This window comes from Macaca nemestrina, chromosome 9, assembly GCF_043159975.1.
Source record: "Macaca nemestrina isolate mMacNem1 chromosome 9, mMacNem.hap1, whole genome shotgun sequence".
Taxonomy (NCBI): Eukaryota; Metazoa; Chordata; class Mammalia; order Primates; family Cercopithecidae; genus Macaca; species Macaca nemestrina.
In genome coordinates this window covers 108,778,851-108,794,889 of record NC_092133.1, presented here as the reverse complement: position 1 = coordinate 108,794,889, position 16,039 = coordinate 108,778,851, and the positions used below count along the sequence as shown (strand labels likewise).

The following is a 16,039-nucleotide window of genomic DNA, read 5'->3' as shown; positions in this document are numbered from 1 at the left end:
TCCTATGATATTCAAGGCCTCTAAAGTGGAGCAATTAGTTCTATACTATTCGGCGTGCCATTGTTTCTTAGGTGCTAGTTTTATTCTACTTTCTACTAGTGCACCTAGTACAATGCTCAACACCTAGGTTCTCTTGACGGATAAAACATGTTTTAACTTTTGGATTGCCAGAGAAGTTTGTTTTCCAAGGGAATGATATTGTAAATAAATCTTAGTTATTTGTTATAAACACAGTTTTTAATAATTATTTTCAGGTATTAATATAAGTTGGAAATCATTGGTGTTCCTCAAAGTGAAGTCACACACAAAATCTTCCTTGAAAAATTGTTTTAGATCCTGTGGTTCTACTAACTGCACATGATAGACACTGGTGACTTATTTCCAAAGTCTTTGACTCTTGAGTAAGTCATAATGAATAGTGAATCTTAGTAAAATGAGTCAAAGTTTCTGAAATTATGCTGGCCTATAGGACAGAGGTGTTTACTAATTAGAAAACCTGGCAGGTTTTGAGTCTAGAGGAGTGGTAGTATCGTGCTTTCTGGTAGGGATCTCTGTTGAAGGAACTCAGGGAAGTAGTGAGAAGATGGCTGTTGTACTGATCTCTACCCAAAGCTAAGTGATAGTTCTGGCCTCTCTGGATGCTTGAGCTAGGGAGACGAAAAGTGTCCAGAGGCCTCACCAGCCTTGAAGGCATGAGCTTTCTCTGGGCCAGAGACACCAGGGGCTTGAAAGGTCCTGGAATTTCTTCAGCCTATGCCTTTTTAGTGGTTATAAGGGCATAACAGTGACTGTGATTTTTATCAGTCTAGAAACAACGCATCAGCTTACATCTAGAGTAACACTAGAATATCGTATGTCACACATTTAATAAAAATAATGCACTGGCCAGGCGCGGTGGCTCATGCCTGTAATTCCAGCACTTTGGGAGACCAAGGTGGGCAGATAACAAGGTCAGGAGATCGAGACCATCCTGGCTAACACAATGAAACCCTGTCTCTACTAAAAATAAAAAAATCAGCCCAGCATGGTGGTGGGCGCCTGTAGTCCCAGCTACTCAGGAGGCTGAGGCAGGATAATGGCTTGAACCCGGGAGGCGGAGCTTGCAGGGAACCAAGATCATGCCACTGCACTCCAGCCTGGGCAGCAGAGCGAGACTCCGTCTCAAAAAAAAAACAAAAAAAACAAAAAAAAAAACACCATATTTAAGTTCTATCTCCAATTTCTCTGAAGAAGTTAGAGAGGATAGTTTATATGCTGGCCTAAGAAAGGCTTCACTGTTAGTAGTCGTGAGGTCGTAGTGAGGTAGTTTAACTGCTTTAGAACTTCGTGCTTGGAACATTCTTAGCCACCGAAGTATGGGCACCAAAAGTGATAAGGAGCATGTGTTCCTTAATATCTGTCACATCAGAAAATGACTGTTCCAGGACAGTAACCACCTACCGATGGTAAGTATCCTAGCTGGTTTGTCATTTCTCAGGAGCAGGATAAAGAGAAGTAGGGCAGCCATATTAGTGAGTGGTATTGCTTAAAAATAAGCAAAAACAATAACAAAAAAGATTCAACTTTAATCCTCAATGGTGATCGTTTTAGCAGGTTTCTGTAGCTGGATCAGGCACCGGAAGAGGCTCCCCAGCTGTAATTCTAGTGCAGTTACCTTCGGGCCAAACTATGCATGTCCAGGGAGTAATTCAGACACCACAGCCATCGGTTATTCAGTCACCACAAATACACACTGTTCAGCTTAACTTCCTTCCCGTATGGTTTCTCTTTTACTTTCTTGAGCCATTTTTTTCTCTTTCACTAATTCATTTATCATTTTTCTTTATGAAGCTTTTATGCACAAATATTTTTATTAGATATTTGGAGGAATCTCTTTTCCTTGCTTAAGGTACTCTGTGTCCTGCTAGGTACGTAGGTTTCACTTCAGAGCTGCAGCTTTGTTGTCAGCTCTTCCTTTGGGGACTGAGTAATTGCAGATGAGCAGTTCATGTCTTCTTCACATTGGTTTTCTGTGTTCAAACTCAGATTTATTTAGCGGTGCTCCCCAAGGGTGCTGAAAAATATTTTGAGGGTTCTTCAGAGAAGATGTCTGATAAACACAGTAATATAAAGATTATAGTACTGATGCTGTTTTCATGAATAATCACCTTAGTAGGTAGATACAAATTTATTTAAAATTCAGTATACATAATTCTTAGATGATTTTATTGATGTATCCCTCTCAGATTAAACCTTGGCTTTTGTAGATATAATTATTATTGTGGTTGTGATCCAGAGATGTATTTTACCCTTAACATTTCTTGAAGGTAAAACATCTTTTTCCATCAATAGATGTAAATTATTAAGTATGCATTTTTTTTAAAGTATGCATCTTAATTACTGAATTTATTTTTGTTCCTTTTTAAGGTCAGTTATTATCCTTTAAATGCTGAAATTATCTGAACCTAATTGATGACAAAAAAAAAATCTGTGAGGAAAAGGGAGACACATATACATAGTGTAGTCCTTTTCCCGCGTGTTCAAGTAGTTTATCACAGGAGAACGATGAGAGTGGCAACAAGATACCTGACGTGACAAATTCACGTATGTTAAAAGCTTGATTATCTTTGTGGCATGGGTATCTTCTCCTGTATTGCCCAAAAGTGTAAGAATAATTCTCATCATTATCTTTTTTTCCTGTGATGGCCCCTGATTCCAAGAGTTTCTAACTCTTTCTGACACTAATTATAAAACAAGAAAGTCTTTCCTACCTCTTCTTTGTTTTATGCCTTTTATTGGGGTCCACATATTTCTACTGAGTTTTAACCTGGCTGGTATTGGAAGAAAGTATTGTCTATTAATTTTATTATTTAATAGAGACAGAATTCTCAGTATGTTACCCAGGTTGGTGTTGAGCTCCTGGCCTCAAGTGATCCTCTTGCCTCAGTCTCCCAAAGTGCTGGATTACAGGTGTGAGCCAGAGCACCCAGCTGAAAGAAAGTATTCTCTTATATTCAGTAGGCTTTGTTTGGATTTTGTTAAGTGAATGATCTAATTGTCCTTGTAGAAAGAGGTGCCAGTGGATCTTGTCCTAGAATACTTAATCCCTCTGCATGAACTTTAATTTTCACCTTTTCTAAAATAGATAAATTAATAGCCTACCTCACCTAAGGGAGTTGTTATGATTCTATGACAGATGTGTGAGAGCCCGGTGTAAAGTGATAAATACGTAATATTTGGTGGTGATATATGATTATCTGAGGCAAAAACATTTTTTTCAGTAAGTTCTGTTGATTGAGTGTGTGTGCTTATATGTGGGGCATTCATGAGCAAAGATGCAGAGTCATATGTGAAGGTGAATATACACCTCCGTGTACTTTGGGAAGTATATATTCTTGCTTGCATTGTTGATATTTTGATAAGCTCTTTTGATTTTATCCAAATCAGTTTCCTATGTACTTACAATATGAAGTGAGTTTTGTAAACTCTGCTACCCTAGGCCCTCAAAGTATTAATAATTGACTGAATATATCGAAAGCGGTCATGTTGTTGAAGAGATTCATTGTTTTAGTTTTCTGACTTCTTTAATAATCATATCACTGTATTATTACTTGACTTGAAAAATGAAATCATGCTTAAAACTCTGATCTTTCTCTTAAGGAGAAATTCTTTATTTGGATCTTCAAGACCTACCACCACCAAACCCTAACTTACTCCTTGTAATAGAAATCCTAATTTTACCCAGGCTTGCTTACTGACTTGCTTATCTACTTAAATATTCTGTCTTGGGCCTATCTGATAGCTAATGTGAAGACCCAGCTCACGCCAGTGCCAGCTGTGTGAGAGTGGAGACAGCAGTGTGATCCAGGAGCTCTCTTCTGCCTTGGCCCCTTGCTGGCTCCCTCCTGAATCCGTAGGAGCTCTTTCAGGTTGAGAGCTTAGGTCTTGGGTATTTTACATTTTGTTCTTTGCTGCAATGCCTCATTTGACATCCCAACCACTCTTTCCCTTGTATTTCTGTAGTATATAGTACCCGTATCATTACTTTCCACACACGTTTGTTTTATAACTGAAATGTTTGTGTCTGCACTTCCTTTCTTGAGCCAGACTCCTTTAGTGCAGATTCACCGTGTTGTATTGCTTGGTTGCTTCCACAGTGCCTGGCTCAGTGCTGCACACGCAGACTCTTAGCCTCAATTTTTTGAATGAGGGAAAAGAACATATATTTTATGATACATTTCAGAAAATCTTGTATTATAGGTAGCAACAATTGCAGAGACAGATGAATCTGCAGAATCAGAAGGTGTAATTGATTCTCATAAACGTAGAGAAATCCTTTCACGAAGACCCTCTTATAGGTAAGTTAACCAAGTTTCCTACTGTAAAGATACTTTTTCCAAAATGGTAGAATAATTATTCATCAAATCAATTCTTCCTTTATAGCTTTTCTGTTTTAAGAGTCAATTCATGTATCTTAGTGACTTACATTGTTAAATTATATTTTAGGAAAATACTGAATGAACTGTCCTCTGATGTGCCTGGTGTTCCCAAGATTGAAGAAGAAAAATCAGAGGAAGAAGGAACACCGCCTAACATTGCTACCATGGCAGTACCAACTAGCATATATCAGACTAGCACGGGGCAATACAGTATGTATGCTGCAATTCGATATGATACAGTGCTAGCTTTAAGTCTTCTCTAGTTATATTGAAGCAACTCAGGTTTTGGCATTAAATTGTTCCATTTTTAAGTGCATCAATACCTAAACTGTATCATTGAATGAAAGTATATGTTAAAAAGTGAGATATTTGTATTGACAACTATCATATAATTTTGAAAAGTAAAAATTTTAACTGCTGAATATAGAAGAAAAATTTGGACTAAAAATAAAGGGAGGATTTTTTCCTACTTACATGTTTATATTAATCTCTAGTAAAACATTGTTTTTGTTGTCTTTATGATGCATGCAAACATAAATGTCTGTATTTCATTCTTGTTGGCTTCTGTTACCCACAATTACATACTATACTTACTAATCTAAGAGTTTTCTAAAGTATGTTTTCAATGTTTCACTACTCTCTGTTAATTGGTGCTACAGTTTTTCCTAAAAGAGAATGGAAAAATGATTTAAGTTTTTAAACTGTAGCAATTGGATAGATAATTTTATTTGAAATTTTACACACCAAAAGTTCTAAATAAACAGATACATTCACATTCAGTCTTGTGCATTTTAATGGACTGTTAATTCTGTGCTTTTAGCTCTGATTAAAGCACTAGTTTTTTCCCAAATGAAAAATGTTTGATACATAAAAATAGTAAAAATCAAGAGCTAGAAAGAAAAGAAAAAGGAAGAGAAAGGATAGGGATATCACATATCCTAAGCTAGCCACTTAGGTACTGGAATAATGTGATATTCCTGTCCTTTCTGAAGTATAAATTGTCCATGGAAATTGTCCAAATCAGTTTCCCATGTAATTATAATATGAAGTAAAGTGAGTTTTGTAAACTCTGCTACCTTAGGCCTTCAAAGTAATTCACTGAATATATTGACAGCAGTCATATTGTTGAAGAGATTCATGATTTTAGTTTTCTGACTTTAAAAAGAGCTACTTAGGTACTGGAATATATGTGATATTAAATAATGTGTTTATACAATTAAGGTATGGAGATTTTAGATATATTCTTTGTTTTTCCTTTAAAAAGTAGCAATACCAAGGAAAAAAAATCTCAAGTCTTAATTTAAGTCCTGACTACTAAAACAAGCTATAATTTTTAATATATGAGAAGACTTTATATAGTCATTTTTTTTTTGGAGCTTTTTAGAGTTTTTCTTATAGCATTGGTAGATTTGCAGTTGTAAACTATTAAATACATTCTCTGTTGGTAATTGAGGGGAACTCCTACCATGATACCTAGTAGATCCGGGGTGTAGTATATTCACACCTTCTACAGGGCACCCAGTAGACTTGTCCAAAGTCAGTGTTAGGAAAAGAAAACTCCCCATCATCTGTAAGAAATAGACCTTGAGGTTTACATTGTCACTTTTTTATTACTTCTTTCGTTTACATGCTCTTTTGTCTGGCACACTGGAAATCTCTGGTGGGTTTTAGAACTGTAAAACTGAGTATGCTAATGTGCAAGGCCTGCTGGTGAGCCTCTGCAGCACAGCATGCAGGTTATGAGAGTGCTGAGTGCCTCGTCCTTCCGTCCCCAGAGGGGCTGGGCAGAAGCTGCTGGCACCTCCTGGCTGGTCAGTCCTGGCCTTGAGCAGCTCCATCTGCTCACCCCAGTGGGCTGTACACATATCATCATGTTCTGTTTGTGTCATGACAGGGAAAAGGTTGGAAGTGACTGCTGAAATGACACTAAGACTTCTCAAAGTGTTGGGGACCACTAAGATGCTGTCATCGTAACATTTCTCTGGCATGTCCTAATGCTGCTTAGGACTTCTGATAGAAACAGTGATTCCTTTACAAGTTGATAGGGAAGCAGATGCTGTAGGGTTAACTTGTCTAGATTATTAGCTGAAAATTTGAAATTATGAAAACGTTTGGGGTTGAAGCTGGAGAGGATGTGGGGAAGGAACCATGTTTGTGCCATTTGCAAATTCAATGATCAGAGCAAGAAGCTTTATTAAATTCACATCTCAGGTTTTAGTCTTTGAAGTGGGAATAATACTAAATTGCCAAACTCTGGGGTTCCTGTGAAGACAAAGGAGATAACGGGTAAAAGTAGGGGGAAAAAGGCATGCTACTATTGGCATGAAACAGAGAAATTAAGTTAGGTGTACCATTGTCTCATTCATGTTCATTGAACTTTCCCTCCAACCAGCCTCAATGGCTTCATTCCCTGTGTCCTTGGTGCCTGCTCACAGGAGGGGGCTGGCATTAGACCTTACTCTGTGTGTCTGTAGGGGGATGAGAGGAGCGGAGTCAGGAATTCTGGTTGAGAACTAGAAAACTGCATCTTTAGAAATTAGATCTTAGGCCAGGTATGATGGCTCCCACCTGTAATCCCAGCGCTTTGGGAGGTCTAGACATGAGGGTTGCTTGAGGCCAGGACTTTGAGACCAGTCTGGGCAATAGAGTGAGACCCTGTCTCTACAAAAGAATTTTAAAAATTAGCAGGGCGTGGTAGTATGCGCTCATCCCAGCTACTCAGGAGGCTGAGGTGGGAGGATTGCCTGAGACCAGGAGTTTGAGGCTGCAGTGAGTTATGATTGCACCACTGCACTGTCCAGCCTGGGCAGTGGAGTGAGACTCTGTCTCAAAACAACAAACAAACAAAAAAGCACATCTGTGTATTTGCCACATAAGAAGTCATGGACTATTTCTTACTTTGATTTCTTAATTTGAGCCTATACAGTATGATCCTAGAAATTATTTTGATAAGGATTTATAGTTCTGTGTGTATAGTCTGCAGGTAAAAATTGCCATTTATTGGTTCACACAGTGTGAATTTCCTTTGTTAAAAATGCATCGGGAGGCTGAGGCAGGAGAATGGCGTGAACCCGGGAGGCGGAGCTTGCAGTGAGCCGAGATCGCGCCACTGCACTCCAGCCTGGGCGACAGCGTGAGACTCCATCTCAAAAAAAAAAAAAAAAAAAAAAAAATGCATTTTGGGGACATTTAGTGACATTTATGTAGATAATTCTTTGATAAGTGAATACTAACAACATTCAAACTTTTTAGAAGACGTTTAATTGGAGGGTAAACATATACTTACATACACAACATCCATTTTTATTGATCTTATTTCTTATAGAACTAACTTAGCAGATATTAGTGCTTTAATGTTGTAGCAGAATGTCTAGAAATGGAAACAATTGCCAGTGTCCTTTGGTTTTTAGAATAGAGGAATTTATTTTACTAGAATTTCTGGAGCTTTTCCTATGTTTTTTCCTTCCCTTTCAGCTGTAAATGTTTTTTCCTTCCCTTTCACCTTCCCTTTTAATGCTGTTTCATAACCTTTTATTATAAAAATTTTTTTAGGTTTAATTCTTCAGCTTTATCCATGGATGGCTTTCTTCCAAACTTTGCTTTTCTTTTTTCCCAAGATTAGTATTTTATTATTTTTAATTTGAAATAATGAGTTAGCTGGTGTTTAAAAGAACTAAATGTGTATCAAAGTTGAAGAAAGTATATTCAAGTTTTCCCATATACAAGCAGTTACGTTTTTAATAGTTGAAAGATACTTGGCACAAGTTGGCCTTATTATATTGACTTACTATTATCACAAAAACTAAGAAGTGAAAGTTGGAATAGGCTACTCCCTGGGGAATAGGAAAACTAGCATAAAATAGACAGGGATCCATTATTACAACACCAAGTAAGTGAGCTCTACCTGCAGAATCCTCGCTGGAAGTACAGATCTTCGTGATAGGTGTGTTGCATAACAGTTGAGCGATGCTGGTCAAAGAAAGTCTTTTATCTCAGGAGCATATACCCGAGACATGGCAGGAGAAGAGAGAGCCTTAGAATGAACAAAGAATGTTACTTGCTGCATAAGACAGTTAAGATATGCAGTAAATGAATGAATTTGTAAAAGCAACTGAGGAAATTAAAATGTTTGAAGCTTCCTAATTCATTAAATTTTCTCTTGAAACAAAGGTTACTTAAATCCCCCATCCTACTATACCCAACTTCTTCCTGTACCAATTAAAGACTATCACCCAAGACTTCAATTTTTTTTCCCCGTAAATGACCCTTGTCTCTGTTTGTGCCTACTGTATTTTACTAGGAATCTTATTAGAGTCTCTATTAACTCCTCTTTCTGGAATTCTTATACACGAAAGGTAAGTGGGTCGATCCAAACTGCACCATTATGAAAAGAAAAATGTGAACTTTGTGGATTGCTTATAAGAATTCAGATTTCTCAGGAGGCTCACGAATAAACACTAATTCAACTTCTTCATAAAGGGAATTGGAACATGATAGGCTTACACATTTGAAAGTTAATCCAGTTGCAGTTCTTAATAGTGACGTTTACATTTCTTTAGGGCAACTGTTTCAAAAATTTTTAAGGCACTACTTAATGTAACTCTGGCTTTTAAACTTTGGTGTTGCTATTCTTGTTAAAGCATGATTTAGTCTTTTTTCTGCTATATGCACCTCTTGGCTTTTAAGGTACAGGTACTCATAGGTACTCTCTTATGGTCACTCTTTGAATTTAAACCTGAGAATTCATTGGAACAAAGGTCTGTTTACTGCTCTTTTTAAAGTTAATGTAGTGAGATTTCATTTATGAATCTTTGCATTGCAATTTGGAACAAGAGTGGTTTTAAATATAAACATTTACATGTTTATGTATTTTAATTAGCTCATGTGTATAAGTTTAAGTTTAGAAGTATATAACATGGGCTGGGCGTGATGGTTCACGCCTGTAATCCCAGCACTTTGGGAGGCCAAGGCGGGCGGATCACCTGAGGTCAGGCGTTGGAGTCCAGCCTGACCAACATGGTGAAACCCTGTCTCTACTAAAAATACAAAATTAGCTGGGTGTGGTGGCGCACACTTGTAATCCCGGCTACTCGGTAGGCTGAGGCAGGAGAATCACTCAAACCCAGCAGGTGGAGGTAGCAGTGAGCTGAGATCACACCATTGTACTTCATCCTGGGTGAGAAGAGTGAAACTCCATCTCAAAATAAATGAATAAAATAAATAAATAAATAAATAAGAAGTATATAACATCACCAGGCTTAGTGGTTTGTGCCTGTAGTCCCAGCTACTCAGAAGGCGGAGGCAGAAGGATTGCTTGAGTCTAGGAGTTTAAGACCAGCCTGGGCAACATAGCAAGACCCCCATCTCTTAAATAAATAAATAAATAAATAAATAAATAAATAGCTAAAATAGAAGATGTGTCTAAATTCATTCAGTTAATTTCATCATTTTTTCTCACTACCTTGATTTATGTTTATTGAAAGCACATGTTATGCTATCCTTGAATATTTTGAAACCTAAACAATTTTCTCCTCAAATCTCTGAATACAGACAGGCTCACATAAAACCTATTTCCAGGATCCTGAGGCATTGGGAAATCTTGTTTCTTGTCAGATGAGAGAGAACATTTTCAATGGGAAGGTCCTCTGTCATTTGATAACAACAAAATCAAGAGCACCTTTGGTATAAAAAATGAAAATGAGGCTAAACGTGCCTGACTTAATCAGTAGAAATGTTTTCTCACTAGAGCCAATGTGTGAGGGGTGTGTGTGTGTGTGTTTAGCTTTTGTTTTCCACATCTAATTATATAATGACCTCACCAGAAAATAAAATGAGAAGCAGATTCTTGATGTTCATATCGTGAAAACAAAGTTTTTTGATCAAACTGTGGGGAAATATTAGTGAAAGAAAAAAGGAAATGAGTAAATCAAAAAGAAAGAAGAGAAAAAGGAAAGTAAAGATCTTTGTTATCTACCTGTTTAGGGGTTCTTACCCCTGAGGGAGCTACTCTCACCTCAGATTGACTTGATCTAAAAGCTTGATAATTACATTGGTGTTGAAAAACTAGGTTCTATGATTAGAATTTGAAACCATACCTCATTTAACTCTCCTAGATTCACAGGTGGCTTAAGTTGTTTATAATACCATCTGTCATGAGGAAATGATAGCCATTCATTCATTCATTCATTCTGTTTATTGAATGGCTGCTCTGTTCTAGGCTTTGTCCTTCTTTTTTTTTTTTTGAGACAGAGTTTCACTCTTGTCCAGGGTGGAGTGCAATGGCGCGATCTTGGCTTACTGCAACCCCTGCCTCCCAGGTTCAAGCGATTCTCCTCCCTCAGCCTCTTGAGTAGCTGGGATTACAGGCATGCACCACCATGCCTGGCTAATTTCTTGTATTTTTAGTAGAGACAGGATTTCTCCATGTTGGTCAGGCTGGTCTTGAACTCCTGACCTCAGGTGATCTGCCCACCTCAGCCTCCCAAAGTGCTGGGATTACAGATGTGAGCCACCGTGCCCGGCCTAGGCTTTGTACTTCTAACACACCGTGGTTACCTGACCTTAGGCTGTTCTTTCTAAAGCACTATTTCTGTGACATCAAATTAATTATCAACTGAAAAATACACATTGAAATATATGACAACATACAAAATTTACTCATGTCTAGCCACAAAGGGCCAAGAAAGCAGTGTCTTTTGACATTTTTATACTTATAAGAAGTTAGATCTCCCTCAAACCCTTTTACTGTGAGGGCTGAATCCTGAAACCCATGAAATCTTTGGAAAGCCATGGTTTAAAAATATCCTGTTTTTAAAGTATGTACAGAAAATACTGCTCTAGATGAGCCAGATAAAGTGCTGTTACATCAGGGTATCTCAGCCTCAGCTCTGTTGACATTCTGTAACTGACTTCAGTTTCTGCCACACTGGCCTGTCAATGAAATAAAACACAGAGAACACAGCATGTGGAAATCTTTTTAAAAATGTTAATCTGTCTTCCTGTGTAGACACTGGCACCCTAGGTGAAAGAAGTGAAAATTTGTTGTTATTACTCTTTCCATAATTCTCATAGGTTTGTCCTATGTAAGGTTATTACCTAAGTGCTTTTTTGCCTACATGCTATTAAAAATGTTTGGAAATGACTTGAAAGTATTCAGAGTATATTTTAAACACGACTTTACGCTACTGTAAGGCATTTACTTTGATGTATAGATGTCATGTTATTCTGGTGATGTGTTTTTAAAATCTTTGTTGTAAAGCCTAGTTAGGTAGTTTATATGTGATTTTTTTAAAAAGCATAGCTTCTGGTACCATTTAATACCTACTATTTAAAACATGCAGTTGGAATCTTTATGTTAAAATATACAGACCTTCCAGATATTTTAAATAATACTTATCTATTAGAGTGAAATTTTTGAAACAAAACATTTGATCAGTTATTCTTTGGAAGCTTCAAGTCCATTAATACGTCAACTTTTAAACATGACTGGCAAATCTCAGTATTTAAAGGGAATCTACCTCATATTTGTTGCCATTAGCTGTAGTTATTTGAGACACTTGGTAGAGATAAATATTGTAGCACAAATCCTTTTAGTAACAGTTACTTTTTAAGGACCTTTCCAACTTGACATTTTATATTTCAGGATTCTCCTGACAGACAAAATGGCAAAGATTACACTTTTCTAGACTTGAGCTTTATAACCAAAATATTTTAATATAAATTTATATATAAATATATGTATATTTATAACATATGTTATATATGACATATATGACATATAATTACATATATAATTATATATTTTTATATAAATATATATAAAAATACGTTGGTTATATATATAACATATATATAATTGTATGTATGTATTTCTTTTTTTTTTTTTTTTCTTTTGTAACGGAGTTTCTGTTGCCCAGGCTGGAGTGCAGTACCGCGATCTCAGCTCACTGCAACCTCCACCTCCCGGGTTCAAGTGATTCTCCTATCTCAGCCTCCCGAGTAACTGGGACTACAGGCGCCTGCCACCACGCCTGGCTGATTTTTGTATCTTTAGTAGAGATGGGGTTTCACCATATTGATCAGGCTGGTCTCAAACTCCTGACCTCAGGTGATCTGACCACCTTGGCCTCCCAAAGTGCTGAGATTACAGGCGTGAGCCACTGCACCTGACCTATATATTTCTTAAAAACTACTTTCTTTTGATGACAAATTAGAAAAGTAGTTAGCTGAATGAAGGTACAAATTCATTTTAATTGTAATATTAAATGGGAATTTTTCTCTTTTCTTTCCTTTTTTTAGAGACAGGGTCTCCCTATGTTACCCAGCCTGGCCTCGAACTCCTGGGCTCAAGCAGCCCTCCTGCCTTGTCCTCCCAAAGTGCTGGGATCACAGGTGTGAGCCACCACACCTGGCCTTAAATGGGAATTTTAAATGGTAGAAGAATGGTGTTTGTAAGGAAAAACATCTGAGAGAATGGAGAAGACCAGGAAGCTGGACTCTCCCTGTCTGCTTCTCCACTCTTCCTCTTGAGTGATGTAGTTAGCTGGATGCTAAGGAGTAGGAACACTCCATGGGCTCTATGAATCTCAAACAGTTATTTTCAGGTGTTTATAAGCTTTTCCTAGCGTATTGTCCCATGACGAATTCAGCATAGAAAATAAGGGTAATCTGAGAAAGAAGCAATGGTAATAAATAGACCCAGAGTATATTCTTCCAGTAGGGGATTATTAAAAATAAATCTTGAAATTCTCTAATATTTCTTTTCTTTTTCTGTTAAGTTGCTATAGCCCAAGGTGGAACAATCCAGATTTCTAACCCAGGATCTGATGGTGTTCAGGGACTGCAGGCATTAACAATGACAAATTCAGGAGCTCCTCCACCAGGTGCTACAATTGTACAGTATGCAGCACAATCAGCTGATGGCACACAGCAGTTCTTTGTCCCAGGCAGCCAGGTTGTTGTTCAAGGTATATTTTATTAATCTAATACATTTAGAATACCTATGGATTACTATATCACACCACTGAGTGGTGATTTTATAGTTTTCTGAAATATATCAAAGGTAGATGGAGGGGGGGGTTGGGACGCACTTAAAAACGCTTACAAAAGAAATATTTTAATACATTAAATAGCAAATTAAGTTTTATCATTTTTCACCTTTTAGCAGGTTTTACTGGCTCTGGAGAAAGGCCAGATTCAGAGTAGCATGACAGAAAAAGAGAGAGAGAAACATGAATGAATTTTTTGTTTTGTTTTGTTTTGTTTTTGAGATGGACTCTCACTCTGGTGCCCAGGCCGGAGTGCAGTGGTGTGATCTCGGCTCACTGCAACCTCTGCCTCCTGGGTTCAAGTGATTCTTCTGCCTCAGCTTCCCAAGGATCTGGGATTACAGACATGTGCCACCACGCCTGGCTAATTTTTGTATTTTTAGTAGAGACGGGGTTTCACCACGTTGGGCAGGCTGGTCTTGAACTCCTGACCTCAAGTGAAGGCCTCAGCCTCCTAAAGTGCTGGGATTACAGGCATGACCCACCGTGCCCAGCCACATGAATGAATTTTTAAATTAAGTAAATATCCTTCATTTGGGGATTGCAAATGTTGTACCTAATAGATTTATATTACCTAATCTGTGACAATTTAAGTATTCAGGCTATGATGCCCCAAAGTTGAGTTTTTCCCCAGCTGTTACTTTCAAGTCTAATTTCTAGGTAATTCATTTCAAAACAAATGCTGACTTTGGGTTTTTTTGTTTTTTGTTTGTTTTTTTGATGGTTCTTAGTATGTTTGAATTCTGAGGTATCCATTCTAGTTCTTACGGAAGCTGTCAGTAGTGAAATAAAAGTTGAGATGTAGCCCTAAGCTTTTAGGGTTACCTGAGATTTCAACTATTTCAACTGGATTTGCGATATACATTATTTTAATTTAATTCAGTTGTGCTTATGATAACTATAATAGATGTATTTAATATAGCTTTCAAAACTCCTGTGTTTTAATTGAATTCTGTTCCTTTTGGTCCATTTGCTTAGGATTCAGGATTTAGCACTAATTTTTTTTTTAAATTTATTTTATTTATTTATTTATTTATTTTTGAGATGGAGTCTTGCTCTGTCGCCCAGGCTGGAGTGCAGCAGTGCGATCTCGGCTCACTGCAACCTCCGCCTTCTCGGGTTCACACCAATCTCCTGCCTCAGCCTCCCGAGTAGCTGGGACTATAGGTGCCCGCCACCACACCCAGCTAATTTTTTTTGTATTTTTAGTAGAGACAGGGTTTCATTGTGTTAGCCAGGATGGCCTTGATCTCCTGTGCTTGTGATCCTCGTGATACAAAAAATTAGCTGAGCGTGATGGCAGGCGCCTATAGTCCCAGCTACTTGGGAGGCTGAGGCAGGAGAATGGCGTGAACCCAGCAGGCGGAGCTTGCAGTGAGCAGAGATGGTGCCACTGCACTCCAGCCTGGGCGAGAGTGCGAGACTCCGTCTAAAAAAAAAATTACTTTTCTTCACAAGTCACAAAGATATTTTTCCACATTTTTTTCTATTTGCTTTATGGTTTTACCTTTCACATTTATGTCTTTAATGTATCTGGGCTTCACTTCTGTGTATAGTATTTGGTGGGAATTCATTTTTAACTTACATGGAGCCATTCCCAAGGGTTTGTTGTTTCCTCATTGGTGAATGGGGAAGCCTTAATTAGACAGTAGGTTTGCTTGTGCACGTGGATCTGGCCCGTCTTCTGTCTGATTGATCTTTTTCTGAATGCCAGTGCCATACGTGTTTGTTATCTCATAGAACAAGTTCCCCTTGTCTTTTTTCTGTTTGATGGAGGGTTAGCTTTTTGTGCACTATTATTCTTTCATATGCATTTGGAATAAGTTTGAGTTTGTAAGTAGTAGTAGTAGTAATAATAATAAAACCAATGATGAGACTGCATTAATTTTGTTTTGTTTTGTTTTTTGAGACAGAGTCTCGCTCTGTTGCTCAGGCTGGAGTGCAGTGGTGCAATCTCCGCTCACTGCAAGCTCTGCCTCCTGGGTTCACGCCATTCTCCTGCCTCAGCCTCCTGAGTAGCTGGGACTCCAGGCACCTGCCACCACGCCCAACTAATTTTTTTGTATTTTTAGTAGAGAGGGATTTCACCGTGTTAGCCAGGATGGTCTGGATCTCCTGACCTCATGATCCGCCCGCCTCGGCCTCCCAAAGTGCTGCGATTACAGGCGTGAGCCACTGTGCCTGGCTGAGACTACATATAATTTAGGGACAGCTGCATAATGTTAAATTGACCTATCCCAAACCATAGAATGTCTTGTTTATTCAGATCTCATTTTACTTCTTTTAACAGTTGAACATTTTTCTTCATGGGGGTCTTGCATATTCTTTCTTCAGTTGGTTCCTAAATACTTTATGGGTTTTGTTGCCGTTACAATGGTACCTTATTTTTTGTTATATTTTCTCATTGTTGCTGGTGTAGAGAAATACAGATTTTTTTTTTTTTTTTTTTTTTTTTTTTTTTTTTTTTGAGACGGAGTCTCGCTTTGTCGCCCAGGCTGGAGTGCAGTGGCCGGATCTCAGCTCACTGCAAGCTCCGCCTCCCGGGTTTACGCCATTCTCCTGCCTCAGCCTCCC

At 38.0% G+C, this 16,039-nt stretch overlaps 1 protein-coding gene across 30 annotated transcripts in view; it reads left to right on the top strand.

The window, feature by feature from the left end:
- The window catches only part of LOC105495962 (cAMP responsive element modulator), an 88,201-nt gene that overhangs the window by 50,606 nt on the left and 21,556 nt on the right, over positions 1–16,039 (top strand). For 14 of the 30 annotated variants that reach the window (XM_071070210.1, XM_071070211.1, XM_071070204.1 and 11 more), the window contains 3 exons: positions 4,240–4,337; positions 4,486–4,628; positions 13,196–13,384. The exons of 4 other annotated variants lie outside the window; for them this stretch is intronic. In XM_071070210.1, the coding sequence (XP_070926311.1) occupies positions 4,583–4,628; positions 13,196–13,384 (235 nt within the window). In that variant the 5' untranslated portion in view covers positions 4,240–4,337; positions 4,486–4,582. Of the gene's footprint in view, positions 1–1,312; positions 1,446–4,222; positions 4,338–4,485; positions 4,629–13,195; positions 13,385–16,039 lie in introns of those variants that run through there. 12 more of the 30 variants (XM_011765922.2, XM_011765921.2, XM_071070206.1 and 9 more) reach the window with 5 other exon arrangements.